At 34.9% G+C, this 23253-nt stretch overlaps 3 protein-coding genes across 5 annotated transcripts; 2 read left to right on the forward strand and 1 right to left on the reverse strand.

The window, feature by feature from the left end:
- Positions 1–1249: 1249 nt before the first annotated feature.
- Positions 1250–3402, forward strand: LOC112528552 (delta(24)-sterol reductase-like). The gene is made up of 3 exons (XM_025139574.1): positions 1250–1254; positions 1312–2575; positions 2983–3402. Exons 1-3 carry the CDS (start codon positions 1250–1252, stop codon positions 3400–3402), a joined length of 1689 nt encoding a protein of 562 aa, XP_024995342.1.
- Positions 3403–6459: 3057 nt separating this feature from the next.
- On the forward strand, positions 6460–15305 carry LOC112527251. 3 transcript variants are annotated; one of them, XM_025137754.1, is made up of 12 exons: positions 6460–7038; positions 8400–8516; positions 8655–8847; positions 9868–10034; positions 10136–10310; positions 11111–11172; positions 12075–12156; positions 13518–13575; positions 13711–13811; positions 14207–14290; positions 14358–14428; positions 15059–15305. In XM_025137754.1, exons 1-12 carry the CDS (start codon positions 6764–6766, stop codon positions 15177–15179), a joined length of 1506 nt encoding a protein of 501 aa, XP_024993522.1. In that variant the 5' UTR covers positions 6460–6763; the 3' UTR covers positions 15180–15305. The 3 variants fall into 3 exon arrangements, 2 of the variants coding, with proteins under 2 accessions (XP_024993522.1, XP_024993523.1); XR_003070747.1 differs by lacking the exons at positions 14358–14428; positions 15059–15305 and adding an exon at positions 13934–14081 and having other exon boundaries at positions 14207–14291; XM_025137755.1 differs by lacking the exons at positions 14207–14290; positions 14358–14428; positions 15059–15305 and adding an exon at positions 13922–13945.
- A 248-nt stretch (positions 15306–15553) lies between these two features.
- LOC112528390 (BTB/POZ domain-containing protein At1g50280) lies at positions 15554–19947 on the reverse strand. The gene is made up of 3 exons (XM_025139409.1): positions 19768–19947; positions 18586–19692; positions 15554–16239 (listed from the first exon to the last, which is right to left on the reverse strand). Exons 1-3 carry the CDS (start codon positions 19828–19830, stop codon positions 15730–15732), a joined length of 1680 nt encoding a protein of 559 aa, XP_024995177.1. The 5' UTR covers positions 19831–19947; the 3' UTR covers positions 15554–15729.
- Positions 19948–23253: the final 3306 nt, after the last annotated feature.

Raw genomic sequence — 23253 nt, forward strand, 5'->3', positions numbered from 1 at the left:
TCTTTTTTTAAATATAATTACTTTTTTGGTATATTTGTTTCATTTTATAGATGTAAATATTTTTTTGTACAAAAAATGTTAGAGATTTAATCGTTCAAAATATGAAAGTCTATTGATTTTTTTTTCAAACTGTTTTTATTATTTCACCACATTAACCAGTTGTATAGGTCATAAAGATGTATCTAACATGTTTTAGAAAGTCCAAGTAGTTATTTAACATGTTTTGTAGTATCCAATAACTTATTTGTTTTAAAAAAACTGTCTAATGACTTAATCATTCAAAATACTAAAGTCTATTAAGATTTTTTTTAGACTTTTCTCTACATAAAACTAGGAATTCCTTCGTACAAACTTCATAATAAAAACCAAGATTTTTATAAATAAAAAAAAACTAAAAAGAGTGAATTTGTTATAAAAATGACGAGGGAGCAAGAGTTGTTATGGAAAAAAAACGGAGCAGATTTGACTCGACACAACCTAACGATACATCCAATACCATTCACAGTTTGCTTATAAAAAGGTGGTCTTAAAGATGGTGTATGTTTGTCAAAACAATACCCTAAATTAGTACATGGAGCCACTCTTAGTGTTGTAGCCGTTCCTCATTGTTGACATCATTTAATGTCCTTCCATATAAGGGCTACTTGTTCTTTGGGTTCATTGGGTTGAAGACATTTGAACAACTTAAATCAATCTTTGCGGTTTGAAAAATCTTAACCCAACTCAACCTAAATTGTAAGGGTTTGTCGGGTTGATACATTAAAATATTCTTCTAACATTGAATATGTTATTTCTTTACTCATAATTTATTTTTCATTATCAACTATTTGATACAACTTATCCATACTTCTTATATATATCACATTCAGTTCATCTTCTCAATTTACATATATATGTTCACAGTTGCTGATCATATATACGAATGAGTTATATATAGAAATATGAATAGATTGAAAATATGTGTATATGAAGAGTATACGCGATAGTGTAATTGTCTAATATATATATATTGATAGAAATTCAACAATCATATTAAATCAAAGAAATAAAATGATATTGGGTTGAGTTGAGTTCAAATAATAGTAATTCAATATCAACCCAATACCTACGATTTGAAAATTTTATAACTCGATAAAACATCGAGTTGCTTCTGATTGAGTTATTTCACGTTGGGTTGATCGGGTTAATTAGGTTTTTGAGCACCTACAACACCATATCCAAGGTTTTCAAATGCTTATAAACTTATAAAATGTCGTAATTCTGTGTTTTCGGGTTAGAAATCATCCGATACTTTTCTTGAATATTCTACAGATCTCGATCGACCCGAACGTCGAATATGAAGACTCCGATAGTGAGACCGAAGAGGAAGAAGACATGGGTCGATCATTTGGTCCGATTCCGATGGATTTTCGTCGTCTTTTTTATGCTTCCCATTTCTGTTATACTCCACTTCCTCACTTATCTTGGCGAACTTAGATCCGAATCCAAGTCCTACAAGCAGCGCCAAAAGGAGCACGATGAAAACGTCTTGAAAGCCATCAAACGGTTAAAAGAAAGGAACCCATCCAAGGACGGTCTGGTCTGCACAGCCCGAAAACCCTGGGTTTCAGTGGGCATGCGGAACGTCGACTACAAACGAGCTCGCCATTTCGATGTAGACCTCTCGGCTTTATGTAACATTCTTGAAATTGATCACAAGAGAATGGTGGTGAAATGCGAACCCATGGTTACGATGGGTCAGATCACGCGAGCCACGGTTCCAATGAATCTTGCACTTGCTGTTGTTGCTGAGCTTGAAGATCTTACCATCGGAGGGCTCATTAACGGTTTCGGAATCGAAGGAAGCTCTCATTTATACGGGCTTTTCTCTGATACCGTTGTGGCTTACGAGATTCTTCTTGCAGACGGACGGGTTGTTCGAGCCACGCAGGATAACGAGTATTCTGATCTTTTCTACGCCGTCCCATGGTCTCAAGGGACCTTGGGCCTGCTTATTTGTGCCGAAATCAAGCTTATACCCATCAAAGAATACATGAAATTGACTTATAAGCCCGTACGCGGTAACCTACGCGATCTCGTGGACGGATATATCGATTCTTTCGCACCTGAATTTGGAGAAACCGACGGCAAAAAGGTTCCCGATTTCGTGGAAACGTTGATCTACAATCCGCACGAAGCCGTTTGCATGACGGGAAAATATGCTTCGAAGGAAGAAGCGGAGAAGAAAGGGAACACGATCAATAGGACCGGATGGTGGTTCAAGCCGTGGTTCTTTCAGCACGCTCAGAAGGCGTTACAGAAAGGCGAATTCGTAGAGTTTATACCGACTCGAGAGTATTATCATCGGCACACTCGAAGTTTATTCTGGGAAGTCGAGCTTATTCTTCTGTTTGCCGATCAATGGTGGTTTCGATTGTTTCTTGGTTGGATGATGCCACCAAAAATTTCGTTGATGAAAGCCACCCAAGGCGAAGCCCTTCGAAACTATTATCATGAAATGCATGTGGTTCAAGACTTGCTTGTTCCTCTTCATAAGGTTTCCGATGCTTTAGAATGGGCGGATCGTGAAATGGAGGTACGTAGTCGGGATTTTGGGGGCACACCTGTCCCGAAAAGCCCGACCTTTAACAAATTGGAAAAGCTCAGTTAAGCCTTAAAAAAACCTAGCCCAAAAAAGCCCGATTGGGCGTTTTTTCAACCCGAAATGCGGGCTCTTTTTTGTTCCCTGAATTTAAAATGTGCTTGAAAGGAAATATGTGTCGAGTTCTTAAGTGATAGATCATGTATTTAATATTAAATTTTAAATATGACAAATACATTATATTACTTTTTAAAAGAGTCATTGAGAAGAGAACGAAGGTTCCAACATATATTGAGAAAAATAAGTCAAAGTTTAAGTGGATACGAAACTCTAATAATGTTCGTTATTTAAAAGACTTAAAATTGCCATTTTCATGGGATCTGTCTTTTGTATGTTTGTAGGTATATCCCATTTGGCTTTGCCCACACAAACTATACAAGCACCCACATAAAGCGATGGTGTATCCCGAGCCGGGGTTTGAGCAAGAACGTAGGCGAGGGGACACCGTAGACGCCCAGATGTACACAGATATCGGGCTCTACTATTCACCGCGACCCGTGTTGAGGGGTGAAGTATTTGATGGGGTTGGTGCAGTTCGTCAAATGGAGAGCTGGTTGATTGATAACCATGGGTTTGAGACACAATATGCGGTCACTGAACTCAGCGAGAAGGATTTCTGGAGGATGTTTGATGGTGAGCTTTACGACAAGTGTCGCAGGAAGTACAAAGCGGTTGGGAACTTTATGTCAGTGTACTACAAAAGTAAGAAAGGCAATAAGACCGAGGAGGAGGTTCGAGAAGCTGAAAATGTGCAGTTTTAAAACTGAACATAATCAACCAATAAATTAGTTCCGTCTGTAACGTATCAATGGCTTTTGATCCAACTTGTTATAAGTCAGTCTCTCGAACCAATAGACATGATTCGAGAGTTCCTACGAGATATGGTTTGATAAAATAAACAGTTATCTTGTTTTTATATTATTTGAAAAAATTCCAAATGTTTCCATTTTCGAAATAGAATTGACTTTTAATCTGTAACATGATTAGATGTAAGTATTATTGTCTTACTTGCATTGTAACTACGTGTAACACCTTCAAATCTTATTAGAGCGACTAAGGGGTCGTTTACCAAAACGCTTATCCGGGTAAGCGCTTATCAAGTCACATTACCTTACCGAATCATTATGGCAAGGACCAAGAGTCTTACCCGTTAAGAGTGAAGACAAGTACTGAAAGTCTTACCCGGTAAGTGATGACGACGACTCTTACCACGGTTAGCACTTACCGGGTTTGTTGTTGCATACGATACCGTTTTGGTGGATTAAAGTCTTACTCGGTAAGTAACTGATAGTTTTGAATTTTTCCAGTAAGCACTTACCCGGGTAAGTGTTGGTAAACAACCCCTAGGTGAAGAAACCCTAAAAAAATCGGGTTTAAAAACGACCAACACTATGAATGTGACTTTGGCTATGGCTAACTCCGCGCCAAAGTCACCCACATCCAAAAACTCGGGCAAACAGTTCCTAATGCGGGTTGTGTGCTGCCAAACTCGCTTGATAACCCACTTTGCCTTCTGGTTGACTCCCAAATGCCTCTTTCTTAGGTCTTAACATATAAATTCAATCAATATCATTTCATAATTATCAAACTTAGGGAAATTTATTAAAATAATCATTTTCTCTCCAAGTTTACCAAAATAGCCATAGGTCCGCGATAACCTACGTCCGCAGTTGCGGACCTAGCTAAAAGACAATTTTTTTACACTTTCTACCCCTGTCCGTAACAAAATAATATTTTTCACCCAGGTCCGCAAAAAAATTGATATTTCTCACCTAGGCTCGCAAAAAAATTTACAATTTTCACCCAGCTCCACAAAAAAAATTAAAGTTGCGGACCTAGGGGCTATTTTGATAAACATTATAAAGAAGTAACTAAGAGGTGAAACAACTGGTAAAAATAGTTATTTTAATTAATTTCCTATACTAAAACTTAATAGAAGATACATTTTAAAGTCAGAATATCCAAGGGAGCAAAATTCCGGGTGTTACACTATATAAATATGATGCAACTTTCACCCTCGTCTTTTATGTTTTTTTGCATTGAAGATGATTATCGAATTCGACATGTTAACTGACCATTCCAATTCCCTTGAAATCATTTGAATTCAATGAACCATGTGGGATTAGATTGGATTTGGAATTAAATTTTATTATGATCTCATATTTGGTTTAAAGGATTTCCTGGATTTGAAATTCCACAAACATTGGATTTTGAAATCTCACGGGGATGTTTGGTATTTCATGGGATTTACATGTAATAATGTGTTATAATATGTTTAAAAACATTTGTTTTGAAATAATCAATTAATAAAAAAATAATTTAATTATTTTTACAATTGTTTATAATTTGTTTTTATAAATTATTCATATGAAATGGAATTCAATTCAATTCCAATTATTACAAACCAAATATACCAAAGACTTCAAATCTCTCTGGTTCCAAATCCTTCTATAAAATACAAATATCTTAAAACTATTCTATCAAAAGAAAAACTTTATTAGGTACTAGAATGATACTCACGCAATGCTGCGAGATATATCTAGATTTTAATATTTCGTTTTATTCCATCTATGTAGATGTTATAATAATGTTTTTACGGGGTTTTGGAAAATGAATAATGTTTTTGTTTTTGAATAAAATATAAATTTGAAGATATCATAAAATTTCAAAAATAAATATATCAATATTAGTAAGAAATTAATTATTTAAAAGTTCTTGTTTTTTTTGTAATTTATTCAATTCAATTTTTTTATTTATAATTTAATATAGATTTAGTAACGAAGTAATTTATTTTTGATTTAATAATATAATTTTTTACAAGAATAATAATAAAGTATTCTGTTGGAATTCAATAATTATCCTAATTATAATTTAGATTTTTTATATTTAAAATGAAATGTTTATCTTGTATTTGATTCTGTTTATTTGCAGTTAGTTACATAAATTCAAACATAAAGTTTTAATAAGTTGTACTTATCCACAATTTATTTGTAATATTAAATTTTAAATAATATACATCGATAAACAATACTTCATGCATAAAAAAATGTTTTTAAGAGTTTTTATCAAAGGCTTTATAATATAGTATAGATTATATACCAATCGATAATAAATATGAATATTTCAGTTTTTATAATACCGCTATTTTCTCCATTTTAAAAAATGTAATTAATCGTATAATTTAGGGGGTGTTTGGGATTGCTTATTTTAGGTGCTTTTAAACTTGTTTCAGTCTGACACCGATGATAAGCTAAATGCTAGTGTTTGGATGAGGAAAAATAAAACTGCTTATACCGGTGCCAAACCGATAATAAGCAGTTTTTGATAAGTTAATCCTTCCAGACTTATGAAAAATTGTTTATTACCAGTTTACAATTTTAACTCTATTTTATTAATATTTGTTAATTATTAATCTTATTGATATAAATTATTAATGTTATTGATATAAATTTTTGTCAAAAATATTATTATAAATGATGAAAAAAATTTACCTGTTAAAAAATCAAATAAGTTAATAAGCAATCCCAAACACTCCCGTAACTCAATAATATGGAAAACTGTACTTTTTAATCATTTTACATATATAAACAAAATTTAATAAACACTAAAAAATAATTTATCAACTTATTATTTTTTGATACCGTTCTAAATTAATAAGCACTTCTAAAAATAGCATGAGATGTTTTACCTAAACAATCCCAAAACACCCCATTAATATTTTAATCCTTTCATAAAATATATTTTAATGCATACATTTTTACAAATTGGTTCACGATTTTGATTCCAGACCCCCATCAAGCTACACCTGCGACCCAGACACGAGTGTTTTTCCCGATTCCATCTCAGACGACCTTCTGTCCCGCCGGCACCCAAACCAAAAACCTTCAAAACCCCATTCACAACTCAATTGCCACCAATTCCACGAAAAAAGAACCTTTAGCCCCAGTTAAACCCTAGTTCTCATCCAATCACTATTTGTTTCTTCAGTTTCTGAAAATGATCAATGGTCGGGATCTTCATGATGCATCAGCAGCAGCAACAGACCACTGCTCTTGTAACGCACCATATAAATTTCCACCTTCGTAGATCATTATATTCAATCACCGCCACCACGCCGTGACCATGACCTCCTCCCCGTCGCTGGCCAGAGTACGGCTCTCGGAACTAGTCCCTTATGATGGAGCTCCTTCGAGTTGTTATATGAGGGCAGTTGAGGTCTTATCAGACTCACTTACGAGGTACAACGCAGTGGTGATCGAGCTGGGAAGTGAAGATGAAGCTTTGATGAGGTGCGGGTTGGAATCCGCCAGGTTGTATTTTAGGATTAGGGCTCAAAGTGGTGCTAAGTGCAGTAGCAGTAAGAGTAGTCGTGGGGTTTATATGTACAGAGCAGGAAGGTATGTGCCTTCTCCTATGGGTTTCTTTTACTTCTTTTCCTGAGGGTTGAAATCGTGCATTATATTGGCGCTTTTGAGGCAGTTGTTCATAAATTATATGAATTAGTTTTATTGTTTGAATGAGGAAAATGAGGTGCAGCTTGTAATGAAGATGCACATTTGTGGGTGCTGCAACTTGAATTCCGGGAGATTATGAAGTTATTTAAGTTTCCATACAAAGATCATGCTTCTTTCATAAGAGAGCATATGATGTTGGCTAAGGGTTACACTTAGATGAGTAAATATGATGAAGTTGTATAAATTTCATCATGGGTCTAACTAATTTAGATTAGTTGCTTCATTACTAGTGTTTCTTGTTCTTGAACTCATTGCAGATCAATTCTTTGTCTAGCTTTGTGCATTCTTTGTATCCATGATTATGGATGAGATAAGTAGTAGAGGGTAGTAATAACCCATAAAAGGGATTGTTCAATTTGTTTCTAGGTTTGTGCAAAGTAGGCTGCTTATATTATAATTGTATTCGAAGAACTTCATCAAGAAGACAAAAACTGAAGAGAATGAGCCTAATGTTTTTAGGTTATTTTCACAATGTAAAAGAAAAAGATCCACTAAACCACAAAAATTTGAAGTTGATTACAGGACTTTGACAAAGAGTGACAATGAGATTGTGGGAAGCACTTTGGGATCTTGCGATGATCATAGAACGACTTTATTTTATCATCTTAGGGGCTGTTTTGGTTGGTTTTCCAATAAGTCCTGTGTGGATTAATCTGTCTATAAGCTTGGGAAAGTTTTTGTTTGGGAGGGTTTTTTCATAAACGGAAGGAGCATGTTCTTTAATTGGGAGGGACAGGTTTGGAAAAAACTTGGCTTTCTGCATACAGCTCCCCCCTAAAAGCTTACTGAATAGCCACTATCTACATCATTAAGCCACTTCCAAACAGTCATCTATAGCTGACCGTATAAGATACAAGTCTCAAGTAGCTCATTTGCTAACAACATCCCCTTAGGGTACTACAGAGGTTGTTCCATTAGGGAAGGACCGCTACATGGTCATTGAACTATGCTAAAAGAAGTGTAGTGTTTCAAAATATGATGTCTTATTGGAAACAAAAGGTTATGGAAATTCATATTAAATGTTAATGTTCTGATAACAAATCATTCATAACTATTTGAGTATTATCTCTCTCTTTAGCAAGATTTTTTTGGTAGCCTATGTGTACTTGTGCAGTCTTTGAATATGGCTATCTGTTCTTGTATTATTTGCAAATGTTTGTCACTTCTCCAAGTACATGGGCAACACATTTTGATGTGTTGGTGTATTAGAATGTATTACATGATATAAGCATGATATGTGACAGGACCTTAGAAGATATGGATTCATCTCCGCCATGCATGGCAGATGTTTTTAGATGTATGGGAAAGGCCGCTCGTGCTGCTTTATGTGCAATTGCTAGGCACCTTCGTTTACGAAGCGAGTAAGAATGATGATTATGGGTTCAAGTATTACTTTTTTTGGCACTTGAAGATCTCTCTACCTATTTTCTATTTTCTATTTTCTATTTTCTTTTTTGTGCAAATATTCCAACGATTTATGCTTAAACTTGTAATTGCAGTGTTTTTAATCATTTACTCGATGATAGCCCGTTACCTGTTAATGAGCCATCGTCATCAGTACTCATTGCGTCCTACCGGCACATGCTGTTGCAAAATGGAAAAGGGGCTCTCGGTGGAGGGAATATAACGACAAACTGTGAAACTGAGAAAGGATTATTAACATTGGTCTGTTCAGATGCTCCTGGCCTTCAGGTACATTTTTATCTGGTTGACTCTTGAATTGTTCTTTTTTGCACTGTAGTTCTGATTTTTCTTGAAGATAGTATGTCTTGTCTACTTTTTGTGGTCTATTATGAAACCTTTTGCTACTAGATCGTTTACATATTACTTTCTTTGGTCTAATTCAGGGGCAGAACACGGACCTTGTGATCAGGGGGCCGAAAATAAATAACACATTTTCCAGTTTCCAAATGCACTTGTTTTATTTCCTTTAGAAAGTAGATTCTATGTATGTAATTTTCATTAAGTACGAATCTTTCATGATGTCCAGTTTAACAAAATATCAATATACCATTTTTTGACAGTTTTAGATCCGACCATTTATACAAAAGATCATGCTCTTACCAAAACTGATTAGATTGTTCTAATTGTTTCATATCATCAAGTTTAATTGTATATTTCTCGTAATTTTATCTTGATCCATTAGTACTTGGTTTCCTAACCATGCATTAGCACATGTTTAGTTTAACCGACAATTATTTTTATTCGTTGTCCATTAAGAATATTTTATTGAGTTTACAGTTATGATAACTTTATTTGATCTTTATATCATCAAAAATTCATTTAAGTATATTTCATAATCATAATCTTTACGATTCATAATTAAATATAAAATCATTACTTTATTAGTATACATCTCATAATGTAGTCGTTTCACAATAATTATATTTAGCCTTAATTATAACAACAAACAATATTTAACCCTAATCAAAGTAACAAATAAACAATATATATTTATCCCTAAATAATCACAAACAATAAAGGAGCCAATTAAATTTTTTAATTAATGTGTCTTCGCGGTGACTATTTGAGGCAGGGGGCCAAGTAAAAATTCTATTAAAATATTATTAACTTATGCATCCAACCCTACTAAGGAGAGAAAAAATACAGGGTCCATGGCCCCCATAGTCCCTCTCCCTCAAGCCATTCGCCCCTGGTCTAATTGCTAGTTCTTTGAGATCATTTACATTAGTTGGTTTACTTTTCTCCCAGGTTTGTGACCCCAATGGTCGTTGGTACCTAGCAGATTGCGGTTCAGCTCCTGGGGACCTTTTACTATTGATAGGGAAGGCACTCAGCCATGCCACCGCAGGCCTTCGCCCTGCTGCTTTATGTAGGACTGTCACTGATCATGCTTCTGCCTCTGCTAATCCTGGACGGTAGATTTTAGTTGGTGTTGAAGTGCAGTATTTCACTCCCGGAATATGATTTCATTTTTAGGCTCTCCTTAACCTCGTAATTTTACATCTCTATTTTGTAGATCATCATTGGTGTTTAGGCTCATGCCACAAGGCAATGCTATATTAGATTGTTCTCCAATAACAGCTGCAGGTCATGTCATCCCCCAGAGCTATGTTCCAATCTCTGTAAGCCAGTTTATGGATGGTCTTTCTGCTGAGGAAGATATACTTTGCAACCGCTCTGATAGTGCTTTTGTAAGTCATCCATACTTGAATGTGATCTATTATGTGAAACTGTATTCACCTGGTTACTGATTTCATAATTTTTGTATCAGCCTAGCCATAAATACTAGAAACATATTTTCTCCTCTTTAAGCTATTTCTACCTTTTGTAAAACCTTGAGCATGTACATAAACCTTCCTAGCATGCCTGTGAAGCTCGTTTGTTGATTTCCATTACCATCCCGATTTTAATTTGGAATGGAAGCAAACAACAAAGTTTTTATTCCAGACTGGTAGGGCAGGCTGAAATTTTTGCCAATTCTTTTTCTAGTCCAGCGTTTAGAGTGATAGAAGATGACCCACTTTAATAGGATTCGTCTGAATCCCTCCATTAATCCATCTTTTATGGAAGGCCAAATTGGCGGCTAATTCCACTTTGGTTAAGTTTCTTTCTTCTGTTTATGCTTATGTATGCTTTTGACTACTCCATGTATGTGTACAGATATACATATGTATGCATAGTATATATCTATATATGTGAGTTTGTATACCTGAAACCTTCTGCTCTCTGTCATATTTCCTTAACCAAATTTTTTTATTAAGTTGTAGCGTGTCTATACTTTTACATTTACATGTTAACAGATTTCATTTTGTGGAGACCTTTTCTAACGGTGGTTTGTCATATTATATGCCCAACTAAGTGGCAAGTTTTAGATTAAGCTTTGGGGTAGAAATTTTAATTCTTCGTGTACAACCTAGTATTTATCTGAAGTTGGCGGATCTAGTCACGTTAGAAAGAAAATTAAGTCTCATGGTGGGATCTGGATCAACAGGTGGCGCGGACTAATGTTAACAAAGAACCAACATTGAGAAGTGTTCTTTCAGATTCATTATCGTAAGTTATCCCGTCTTCAAATGTTTTATTGGTTGCTTTATTACTATTTTAGCTCAATTTACGGAGTGCTATCATATCCGGCAAACCAATACAGAGTAACATAAATTACTAACTCAATGCATAATGGGTCCATAACATTGAGGACCTCATGTAGCTTGCAGTTTTAGACAGCCTTAACAGTAATGAGCTTTAGGAATTGTTCTTTCTACACATCTCACTGTAGATTCTCCATTTATTACCAAGGGATGTGACTGTTTTCATCTGTTTTTTCGGGGGAAGCATATTATATGTTGCTCATACTTGTACTTTCGCAAATCACTAGACTTTCATGCTTGGAATTCATAGCTTACTTTCAGAAAACCATAATAGTTTTTGATGCTTAGAGTTGGATCCACAGAGTTGCAAGCATACCTTTAGCAGCCAGGAGGCAGCAGCTGAGCATGCCATGAAAAATGCGTGGCCAATGTATGAATGTGGACCAAGTTGTACCATCCTTTTCTATTCAAATGTTATATCTATGATATGTTGTTCATTCTAAGAGAAGCATATTTTCACAAATCTGATAGTTCTGGGAAACATTGTATATTTGTGTGTTAGATCTCTCTCTCTCTCTCTCTCTCTCTCTCTCTCTTGCATGTGGACAAACAATTATGTTCATGGGCCTACTTCTACCTGCCAAAATTTTACCTTTTGGATGATTGATCTTTCTACATCTCTTAATTCCCATCTCCCTGCCTACCATCCTTCGAAAACTTGAATAATTAACTTAGTTCTTCTTGTTATTTGATTTGGTTTTCTTGATATTCATGATGGAATCTGATTGATATTATAACAGCCTATTACAAGCATTGATAAAAGAGATTAATGAGTACTGACATTCCTTACTGATTTGTATGCCACAGTGGTGCATTCCTTGAAGATGCTACGCTTGTTTCCTGCGGGCATTCATTTGGTGGCCTGATGCTTAGGAGGGTCATAGATACGGTACGCGAAAGAAGAGTTCTTTTCCTACTGATTCCTAATGAAGATGCTAAACATAGACAGGCGACTGTGTATAGAGATCTGGATTAGCAAATAATAGCTGTTTCCAGAGGTAGAGATTTTGAGAGTTGTTAATAAATTAAAGGGCATGGATTGTTTATAAACAACAAATAACATAGATTTATGATAAAAAATAACAACTTCCCAAAATGGCCTTAAAAACCAGGAATATGCCAAAAAGCAGAAACATCACCATTGATGTTATTTGCCACAAGTATATTTGTAGAAAACAGTTGGCCAATAAGATTATCATGATTTTCTCAATGCCAGTGTGTTATTCCAATAATACCATAGTGTGGAATACCTGTATATATTGTAATGTTATGCTTATAAGTTGTCTACTCCACTCTTGCCAGATATTGCCACATGAAAAGCCTATTAAATATCCTGTTCTTATTTTTTTTGTTTACTTTTTTTTACACCATTGTGTGTATGTTCAATTATTTTATAGACATTGTTGTTCTCTTTGGATCATAAAGACAGTTCTGCGTGACTATTTTTATTTAATAAAAATGCATGTGATCATAACCATCTTATCATCAATGACACTTTGTTGAAAGAGCTCATCATTTATTAGTTCACCAAACACCCTATTTATCTTGCTTTTATGCCCGTATTCCCAAAAACATTGTTCTTTTCACCAAATTGCTCATATTTATTCGTTTGTTTGATGATGCCCTAAGTGATTTTGAGACAATAAGAAACTGCCTCTCAAGTATTGGCTATTACATAGGAGGGCATCTTGATAGAATATTGCCGCTACCCTTTTGTGTGTTAACTATTGTTCTCCCTTAGCTCTAAGCTTTATGCTAATTTCATACCATGGCCTTGAGTTTGTTTGATATCTGTATGTGACCGTTGTGATCTTAACCCTTGCTAATAATCTCTTTTAGAGAACTTTTGCTGAAATGTTTATCCAACAAAACTTACAATACCAAAAGGCCAGGATACTACGGAGATTTGCACGATTCTCTATAGTACAAAAAGCCTAACTTGAAGTATGTCGCTGATTGCTCTCAACAGACCATATCATCTGCTGAGGTGTGGAATCTTCTAGTTTTTCCAGTATCTAGTTTATCAGAAATTGGGTGTCCCACTAGATTGACCGATGAACCAATAAGATGGTTACAATCCCAGGTTTTAGCATGTATTTTTTTCTAAATGATTGTATTTTATAGGGAAAATGTTCATGTGCATGATTGTAGGGGTGAACTAAATATATAGATTTTGAACACCTTAATTTTTTAACTACTTCTAGATTGGAAGACTTGCGAATGATAACAAGCACAAGTTTTACATCACAGGCAAGATGTACACTCTGTGATACCGAAATTGAGACCGGGTCTTTAATCCCCAATCATGGTAAGTTATGGTTCACTCGCATGATATTTATTTTGATCCTTTTTCTTCTGTCCTAGTTGACTTGTTTTACAGAATTCAGATACACTTCTTTTGCTTCTGCTAGCTGCTCCTTTTATTCTTTTTTTTTAATGACAGCTTTGAGAGCTGCAGCAGCAGCAATTAAGCACGAGGATGATCACAGGCTATTTCATAATGCTGCCTTGCGAAAGCGTAGAAAAGAAGTCGGTGACCACAGGGTATGCTTATATTACATTCTTTCTACATGTTTTAAGTTAAAGCGATTATGCCCAGTTGTAACAAGAGATAGTGACATCAGCAAAATAACACGTTTCAAATTTGATTGGAGGAATTTTTTCAGTGACGATAGTTCATATAACACAACAAAATTGTGTTTATAGAACGCCTAAAATGTCCAAGTGCTCAATTTAAAGCCTTATGATGGTAGCATGCCCATGGGTCAACCTTTTGCACAAATCAACATCACTAATAATTTGTGACTATACTAAGTAATGATCTTATTTCCTTATTCCTCATTTGAAGAATCTTTACTTCGCTTTTTTTTTGTCATACATAGTGTAGTACATCTTTTGGTAAAATTAAATGCCTAATGCACGGGTCATGAACATTTCAGGGAAATGGGGATCTTAGTGCTGAAAATGGACTACATAGAAGTGTACAATATCCATTCACAGTAAATGAGAAAGTTGTAATTAAGGTGAGTTTTTTTTGGTGTGTTAAGTTGCATATACGGACAACGAGTTAAAAGGGCACACTGACTGCAGGGAAATAGGAGGACACCGGATAAATTTATTGGGAAAGAGGCTGTCATCACGTCACAATGTCTTAATGGCTGGTTAGTACATATACCTCTATCCTGTCTTTCAGTTACAACCTTTATCATCTCTATCTTTCTTCGCCTCCTGAACTGTACCTTCTTTAATGATCTATATTTTATATAGTACTATCGAGAATCCCTAGAATTGTCTGATAAATCCCATGGTAAAAAGGACACTTCAGTTTGCTGTTACATTGAGGTCCATAGCAACAAAGCTTGATGAACTGCAACCCTTTTTTTCTTCTCTTTTTGTAATTGTGGGTGCTGGGCCAGCTTGCACACACCTCGACTAATCCCAGGGGTCCCTAAAGTTAGCAGCCAGGCAAACCCTCCGCTGGCCCTGAAAGGACTTGAACTCGTGACCTCAGGGGGAACAAACTCAAGTTCTTACCAGTTGAGTTACCCCAGAGGGTTAACTGCATCCTTGTGATGCTTCACTAGTTTTGCACACATTTTCCCAAAATCTTATTAACTTGGTTTCATTGATAATATTGCAATTAATTTTCCATTCATAATGCAGACACCAAATCTTGTGGTTGGATATTTTTCAACTTTTTTTTATAGTGGACCCTCCGTATAGGATATACTGCGTTTGTTGGTTTGGTTTTCTTACTGGAAGTTGAACTCATAGCAATGCATTCTGTGCAGGTATCTGCTTAATATTATAGAAAGTGGAGAGAAGGTTCGGCTACAATACCGTTCTTTAAGAAAGATAGCAAAATCTCAGGCTGCAGAATCACAGCCCTTTATAACAGTAGTTGAGGTTTGATTTTGTTTAGTGCCTGCTGTATCCATGATGCATTCATTATGTTTGGATCCAAAAACAGCCTATCAATGCACAGATGATACCACTATAAACTACTCACGAGTCTTTAATACTATTTCCCCCTTTTCCAATGGCTTGTCTTGCCTTCTAAAGAAATTCTTCATCTCTATGTACTTGGTTTCTCGGGTCTTCACAGAAACAGTCCGTCTACCCTTTGGATAGAGATTCTCGGGTCTTCACATAAACAGTCCGTCTACCCCTTGGATAGAGAAAAGGTATGCATACATCTTATCCCTTCCAGATCTGGCTTTAAGTGGGATATACGAGTACGTTTGGAACAGATGACAAGTCTACATACAATTCACCCTAGACCCTACTTTGATTTTCGGATTGCGTAAGCATAAAGCTATCATATGAGCTTTATAACCGGTTCTGCATGGAAACCAATTGACCAAACCCGGATTTGAAGCAATTAATATACATAAAATCACACTCATAACACATTCTTATACGAGACAAAAAAAAAGATGGAAAAAAGAAAACCCAAAAAGGGTCAACACAATCTGGGCAATGGTCTACCATTAGAAGACCTTGACATGATGCCTTGATCACCCTTAACCATCCTAGACATCTGACCCTTCATCTCCCTACAAACCTTCTCCAACTCCACCACCCTCCATTGCATCTTTTGCAGGTTTAGTTTCACAACACCATGATCCTCCACCACCTCTTTCTGTGGATCATGTTCGTATCGAGAGCTGCTCACCGACCCATGGTCTGCAGACTCGAAATTATAATGGTCGTTCTTATTATACAGCACCATCAGTTCCCGGCTGCTTTTGGTCAATGGGATGCTGCGATCATGATCATGGTCGTTTATGTAGTAGTCTTGCTGATCGGCACTGGGTATGTTGGAATGTTGTGACATGAGTGCTTGAACCGCGATCCTTGGTGGGATCCTAGGGTTCTTGGCTAGGTCTTTGCATGCTTCCAAGCTTAGCTTCTCGTAATTCAAGCACCTGCATAGCCTTGACCGCTCTTCCAACGATAAACATGGGTGCGACTGCAAGTTCACAGTCTATAATGTTAAATCAAATTAAACGTTGAGATATATACAAATCTGACATCTACACAGAAAATCAAATTAAAAATAAAATAAAAATGATTTGTTTATGTGAAAGAGTAGAATCATCCTTGAAAAGTGTGGAAGATGGGAAATTATAGCACCCACACGAGTTAATAGGACCAAAATGATCCTTGTCATCCCTGTAGGGCCACGTGGAAAAGTTAAAAGTGAGTTGTGGGAGGTTGAGATAGGGTGTGGTGGGGAGCAACACAGCAATCATGTGGGCGTCCACTGGATTCTACAGCTTTCTCACCTAAAACTCCAGTTAGTGAATTTTTGATTCCCTCACGTTCTCACCTTTTTATTTATTTATCTATCAAATATCTTTTTATTTTAATTTTTTTAAACAAATATAAATATTTAATAATCTGCTTATGTGTTTCTTTTCTTTAATTAATACATATTTTAAATATTTGATTTATAACTAACAAGTATTTTAGGCAGATAAAAAACCCCTACTTTTTAAGCAATATATGAATATTTAAATTATAAAATAATTATTTTTAAAATTTTACATGAAAAATAAATAACCAAAGCATAAAACAATTTTCTAAAACAAAATAAGATAAAATAGTTAAAGTTGAAAGTACAATACAAACAGTGGCTCAGCCGCTTCATAAGTTGTTCAGTATGTCGGCTTAAGCCATCCGTGAGGGTAGATTTATTTGTTTTTATTTAGTATTTATTATTTTAATCTCTTTTATTCCCCTGATTGTTTATTTTAATTTTCACAAATCAAAATAAATAGCTTTTTTTAACGCAAGATACTATAAAAAAGTACGAGAAGCTATTTTCCAAACCAATTTCGAATATATGAATCTAACATATATTAAAAATCAATAATGTATATGTGTCAGTTGCTGAATGGTTTGGTGCAAAATAATTAAAATACTTTTATGATATAATGTAAAATGAAATATAATTGTTTGGTAATTGTTTACAATGAAAGCATGACACTTAATGGTTAAGGAAGGCTCGGGATACAAAATCATTAAGAGGTTTTTAGAACCATTATTAAGAGACAAACTTTTTTTTTTGCCAAACAAGATTCACCTCTTAATGATTCAGATGCTGTCTCTTAATGGAACTATTAAGAGGTAAACAAACAACCCCTAAAACCAATTCAATTTATTCAATTATTTCAATTTTAAGTTGTAGTTTATATATTTTGTTGTACATTTGTATATATAATGTATATTTTAGTATACATACACTATATATATATAAGTTTCAATATCATATATGATTAAATGCATGACACACAATGATTAAGATAATGATAGAGGTATATAATGTAATTCAACCTATAAAAGTTTCCAGAGAAAAGTTTCGAATTTTATTGAACAAATATTATCGTAATTTACATCTGAACAAATAAATTAAGACGAAATATAATATCTTATTTTTTTATAACATAAACTATATATTTATATTTTTGTCACATATAAAATCAAATATACTATTCATCATAGACGGTGATCAAGAAAAACGCCAAACGGCAATAATGCACCAAGCAAATAATCTTAGATACATGAATGAAAATCTTCAAATTGCTTACAAATTTAATATTATAATCACAATTTTAAAAAATTAGTAAATATTTCATTTAATATTTAAAATAACTAATTAAGTATTTATCAAATACCAGTTAGATGTGAGAAGTCTAAAAATGGATTTAGACCTTTAATCACCTTTAATTCAAACCCTCCAATGACTGACACTTGATATGGAGATTGATCCAATGCATCTCATCTCGACGTAAATAATTTTACATAAATTAAATTAAATATATATATATATATAAATAAAACAAACATGTGAATTTAGTTAAATTTAAATATTTTTTATGATCCTAAAATGGAAATAGGCAGAATTTGTCATATCTCTTGTAGTTTGTGTTTTGTCACCATCCCCTACCCCATTATTCATTCAAAGGCATCTATTGACCTTCAAATGGACAAAAAATATCAATCTATAAATAATATAAATCATGTTTTACCATGTTTAGCTTCTAAGTTTTAAGCGTTTTCAAGAAACGAATGTATCGGTTTGTTAACCGTAACATCGTATCACATACCTTATATCCTACAATAGACTCTGTATGCAGAAAAATCCCAAGAAAAACGATAACTCTACTGCTTCTTAAAATCGAGCATATTGAGAAATAAAAAAAAGATATTCGTTTGGAATTCGTCTGTTTTTTATTAAAAAAAACCGTTTATAAATGTATTGTTATACAGTAATTCTTGATACTGTTACTGATACTGATAGCGAAGGAATTACCTCAAGGTATATGTCAATGGCTTTGTAGACCCCATCAAAGCAATCTCTTGCACAATCTGGTAGACTCTCTGCAACACCCAAAAACTTTGAAATCTTCAAGTTCTGATCTGGTGCAATCTCCCCTAAATATTTATCAATTAACCCCCCGACCTTTTTCATTCTTTCCAAACATACCCCCTCTACTTTATTGCTTTCTCTGATCAACCTCAGCACAAGATTCACATCATACACACCACTTGATCCATTATTGCTCACCAGCAAATCATCCACTTTTACTTGATCAAGCATCCCACCGATCAATCTCTCCAATCCACCCCGACATTCTCTACTCATCCCAAAACTTGAAACGATTCTTAAAACCCAAAACAATCCTCTGCAAGAAAACGCGGATTTTCCGATCAAAACCACGCCGTGGACGGCGGTGTCTGCAAGTCCACCATACTCGCACCTCGAAAAAGATGGCATTTTTGACTGAGATGCGGTTTTTAAGTAATGGAGGAGGAATCTTGTGAGGGGTAAACTGGTGTTTTCATGGCGGTAGGCACCTAGGGCTTTCACGAATCGTTCTACGATGGCTGGGGGCAAAATTGTCATATCATCGAACCACCATAGCCCTTTGCTTGAAGAACAAGATGAGAGTCTTAACAAAGAATTGGATTTTACAGTACTATCTGGAGAAGATGAAGAAGATGAAGATGGGAATAAAGTGGTGGAATCTGAGTTTTGTGTGATTTTGATGATGAGAGCTGAGATGAGTTTCTCGATGATGCCGAAAGAATCAGCGTAAGAAATGAAGGATTCGCAGTTCTTGAGACAGACAACGACGTCGTCCCAAGACCAGTCGAACATCCGGTTGAAAAGGTCGGTGGTTTTGGGCAAGAGGGTGTCATTCATGGCCAAGAACACCGCACAACAATGGAGGAGAGAAACGTTGGAAACCGAGATATTGATCTCGCCATTGTTGTAACAGAATCTCGAAACCAATTCAAACCCATCAGAGCCACCAGGGAAATCATTGATCTCGATTCCCGTTTTTCTGATCTGGGTTCGTCTCTTCTCTTTCTTGATGATCTTCCTTAACTTCCCAGAGAATCTTGATATCGTTTTCTGCAACAAACCCTAATCATCAGACTTTTGAGAAATTTAATGAAGTAGATGACGGAGAAGAGAAGTAAATGTTACCTCGTGGAGATAGAATGTCTGTTGACCATTAATATGGACCTGCAAATCACAGAGGTCTGCCATGGCTGCTTGTTCGCATTGAATGTGGAAGTGAGCAATTTAGAGTTGTATGTAGTTGATCGATCAATCCATGAGTGTGTTTTTGTTTTAGGACCACAAGGAATAATGACTCACGGGAGTATGCGTTGGCCAAAACAAGGAGTATATCATGAACCATAACCTTGGCTAACTTCTTCTAGGCTACCTATAAATTAATGGATTTAATCCAATCACGGATTCATGTTTTTAACTTAATTTACGGTGTTTTCAACTTGTTGCAATTTAAAAATAATATAACTACACAAATGGGCATCACTATTTAATTACTATTCTCAGGTAACAACGATAGATATGCGTACTGTCTAAGCCATCGGACCATCACAAATGACCTTAGATTCATCGTAAGTCGACCTAAAACAAGAGTGTTAGAAGATCGAAAGTGAGTTGTTAAGGAATTACCACACACGGAAACAAAGAATATCAATGATTCATTTCGATTACCACATAAATTCCGTATTATGTGTCGGTTTTGTTCCTTATTTTTAAAAGGGTATCATAGTCTTTTGGTTTTGAGAATAATAATAATAATATTGTCTTGCATTGGTTTTTGTTGGTATATGGGTACCCAAGAACATGCACATTTGTTCTTCCTTGGCTTCTTAACATTCGTCTTTCTCTTTAACATCCAAATGCTACGACAATCCATCACCATCTACGCCTACAAACATATATTCCATCAATGTGGTCTCCATCTTTTAACAATCAATCTATCATCACCCATAACCTTCTCTTATGATCACACCACCATCATTCATCATCCTATCCACAACAGATCGAGATGCTTAAAATTCTATCATTATCCAAACCATATATATATATATATAATGACCAATTCAAGTCGACACTCGTAAGCAAATATTAGACCAAATATGGGTGATTAAGAAGCAAAAAGGCCGAAATTCACATACGAATATTTAAAAATAAAAGGCATGTAATAACTCTAAAAATTAGAGTTTTCGTTAAGATACAGAACCAGGCTAGTGTTCATGACCTTGACAAACACATCAATGACGGCATTGCTATGTGAGGAAGAATCACGTGTGAGATATGTTAATGTTCACATAAACGGTAGAACATTTCAATGACATCGAGTCTACTGGTCAGCTAGTTGGCTAGATATACTTCACAAAAGAAAGTTAAAAGGGTATAACACCTATCATTCTTTACACTTTTCAACCACTAACTAAAACGAGTGTTATTATTTTGTGACATCACATGTGGGGGATTTTTGGAAAAATGAATTGTTGAATGAGATTTTGTAGTCTCTATCGAGTGTTTTAAGAACACTGTGCTCAACACAGGCCTCAGACACCATATATGTTGTGTTTATGTTTGATGTGCACATTCTTCTACTCTACGTTCGTTCCATCAGTTAGTTCGTTCGTTTATAACTCAGAAATATAACAAGTTAATCTCATGAGTTCTTTCTGATGTTCCATCATAGTAGTTAATTTTCCACGTACGGGTATTTAAAAATAAAGAAATTTTAATTTTGCAAATTATGGTTGAAAAAACGTGTATTTCGCGTAGCCTCTAATATTACATTAAATGCATTACTTGTTTGGGTCAAAATCGACATTTTAGCAAGAGAAACATTTGTCCAACACACCAACACCGTTCAAATGTTGGTATATACAAATTGTTTGCTAGCATGTCCTTTCTTGAAACAATCATTATAGTTCAGATCTAAAAGAAATACAATATATATTTAACTCCATACGTAATACAAAAAGATTCTTGGTTAATTGAATACCGAAAACACCCGAGTTCTATAATCAAACTCCTTCCACTTGGAAGTATTACGTTCACCCTTCAACTTTATAAAATTAATGTTTTCAATAACAACAAAATAGTTCCATAACGTTATCCAACAATGACAAAACAAAGAAAATGTCAAAACCTATTACAGAGATAATGATGAAGGCGATGGATTTTTGTGAGGCAATCCCCGTTTTACTTGTAAAGGGTACAACGTATGTTCAAATTGTGAGAAATTCCATGATTGAAGTATCATAATTAATCGTTTACGTATGATATCAAGGTTGTGTTTTTGTAACTTCTATGTATACGTATGATACATTGGAAGTGGTTATGAGTGCAGTGTCACTAGCGTAGGATCATAAAAGCAATTTGATGAAATAGGAACGAATTTGAATCAAGTTCGATCACATGTCCTCGAGTTTTTTAATTTATCTCTAGTAGTTCGTCATTCAAAGATAAAATCAAAAGGTTGCTACATCAAAACTGGCATGTTAGCACAGTCACAGTTTTTTCAATAACAGTATTTGACGATGAGATATTTAAGTTTATAGGATCAAGAGAGTCGTGCATCTTGTGCAACTTAAGGTTTTATAATAGGTCAGACAATCTAACAAATATATATGAGTTATGGATGGAATAAACTAAAAATCCATATTAAATTTCACAATAATTAATTTTAATAGTTTTTTATATGGCATTCTTTTTTAAAAACGAGTATTATGATAGTAATCTAGACATACTAATCACACCCAGACTCTAATCAGACTAACGTTACTAGGTTTTTTTTATATGAGGTGAAACTTGCTAAGCGGCCGTTAAGGTACTTAGACAATGTGTCTTAAAGTGCTATATGACAACGTTTGATGAGTGGCATAGTTATGTGGTCCTGCCCCTCTCAATAGATACGGGTTGGCTCCAAAGGAATGGTATGCGTGGTTTATAACTGAATATCTATGATTGATTATATTATGTTCATGCTCACTAGACTTTTTGGCCTAACACTTGTTTTGTGTAGGAATGTATTTTAGGTTCTAATTAATGGCGGGGTTTCTAAGCATGTTTGAACGAGCTGTTGTCTGAGCTTTGGGGAGTACTTTTGGAACGCCATGTTTTGGACATAGTCTTTTGATGGTTTGAATGAGACTCGATTGTCATCTAGTTCATTGAGGATTAGATTAGGAGGTTGTTAGTTTTAAACCCATTTATTTCCTAGTTTTCTTTGGAAATTTTTGTTGTCCCAGTTTTTGGAGTGTAACAGAACTAACTCCCAAAAATTAGCTCAATGGAGTAACGAGCCCAAAACCATAGGGGCAAATTCAAATAAGAAGGTAAATATCGTGAGAAAAAAAGTTCAAAAGAAGATTCATATGTGAATCATTGAAAAATTTCATTTAAAGATGCATATGTGAACCCTTAGTAATAACTTGTGGTGTTGGTTCACATATGCTTATTCAAGTATATTTTTTCCCGGTCTCTTTGCTTCTTAGTTGTTTACCATATCTAACATTCTTATTTGAACCTCTCACCAAAGTACACACACACACACACATACATACATACATACATATATATATATATATATATATATATATAGAGAGAGAGAGAGACGAGTTCAAACGAGAACAA

Source organism: Cynara cardunculus (genome assembly GCF_001531365.2).
Source record: "Cynara cardunculus var. scolymus isolate 2C chromosome LG 15, CcrdV1, whole genome shotgun sequence".
Lineage (NCBI taxonomy): Eukaryota > Viridiplantae > Streptophyta > Magnoliopsida > Asterales > Asteraceae > Cynara > Cynara cardunculus.

Excerpts from the sequence above, each read along its gene's own strand:
- LOC112528552 (XM_025139574.1), top strand. Across the intron at positions 2,576-2,982 it reads GGGCGGATCGTGAAATGGAG|GTATATCCCATTTGGCTTTG; the intron begins GTACGTAGTCGG and ends GTATGTTTGTAG.
- LOC112527251 (XM_025137754.1), top strand. The coding sequence starts at position 6,764 with ATGACCTCCTCCCCGTCGCTGGCCAGAGTACGGCTCTCGGAACTAGTC. Across the intron at positions 12,157-13,517 it reads TTAGGAGGGTCATAGATACG|GCAAGATGTACACTCTGTGA; the intron begins GTACGCGAAAGA and ends TTTACATCACAG. Across the intron at positions 13,576-13,710 it reads GTCTTTAATCCCCAATCATG|CTTTGAGAGCTGCAGCAGCA; the intron begins GTAAGTTATGGT and ends TTTTAATGACAG.
- LOC112528390 (XM_025139409.1), bottom strand. The coding sequence starts at position 19,830 with ATGGCAGACCTCTGTGATTTGCAGGTCCATATTAATGGTCAACAGACA. Across the intron at positions 19,693-19,767 it reads AGACATTCTATCTCCACGAG|AAAACGATATCAAGATTCTC; the intron begins GTAACATTTACT and ends GGTTTGTTGCAG. Across the intron at positions 16,240-18,585 it reads CCATTGACATATACCTTGAG|TCGCACCCATGTTTATCGTT; the intron begins GTAATTCCTTCG and ends GTGAACTTGCAG.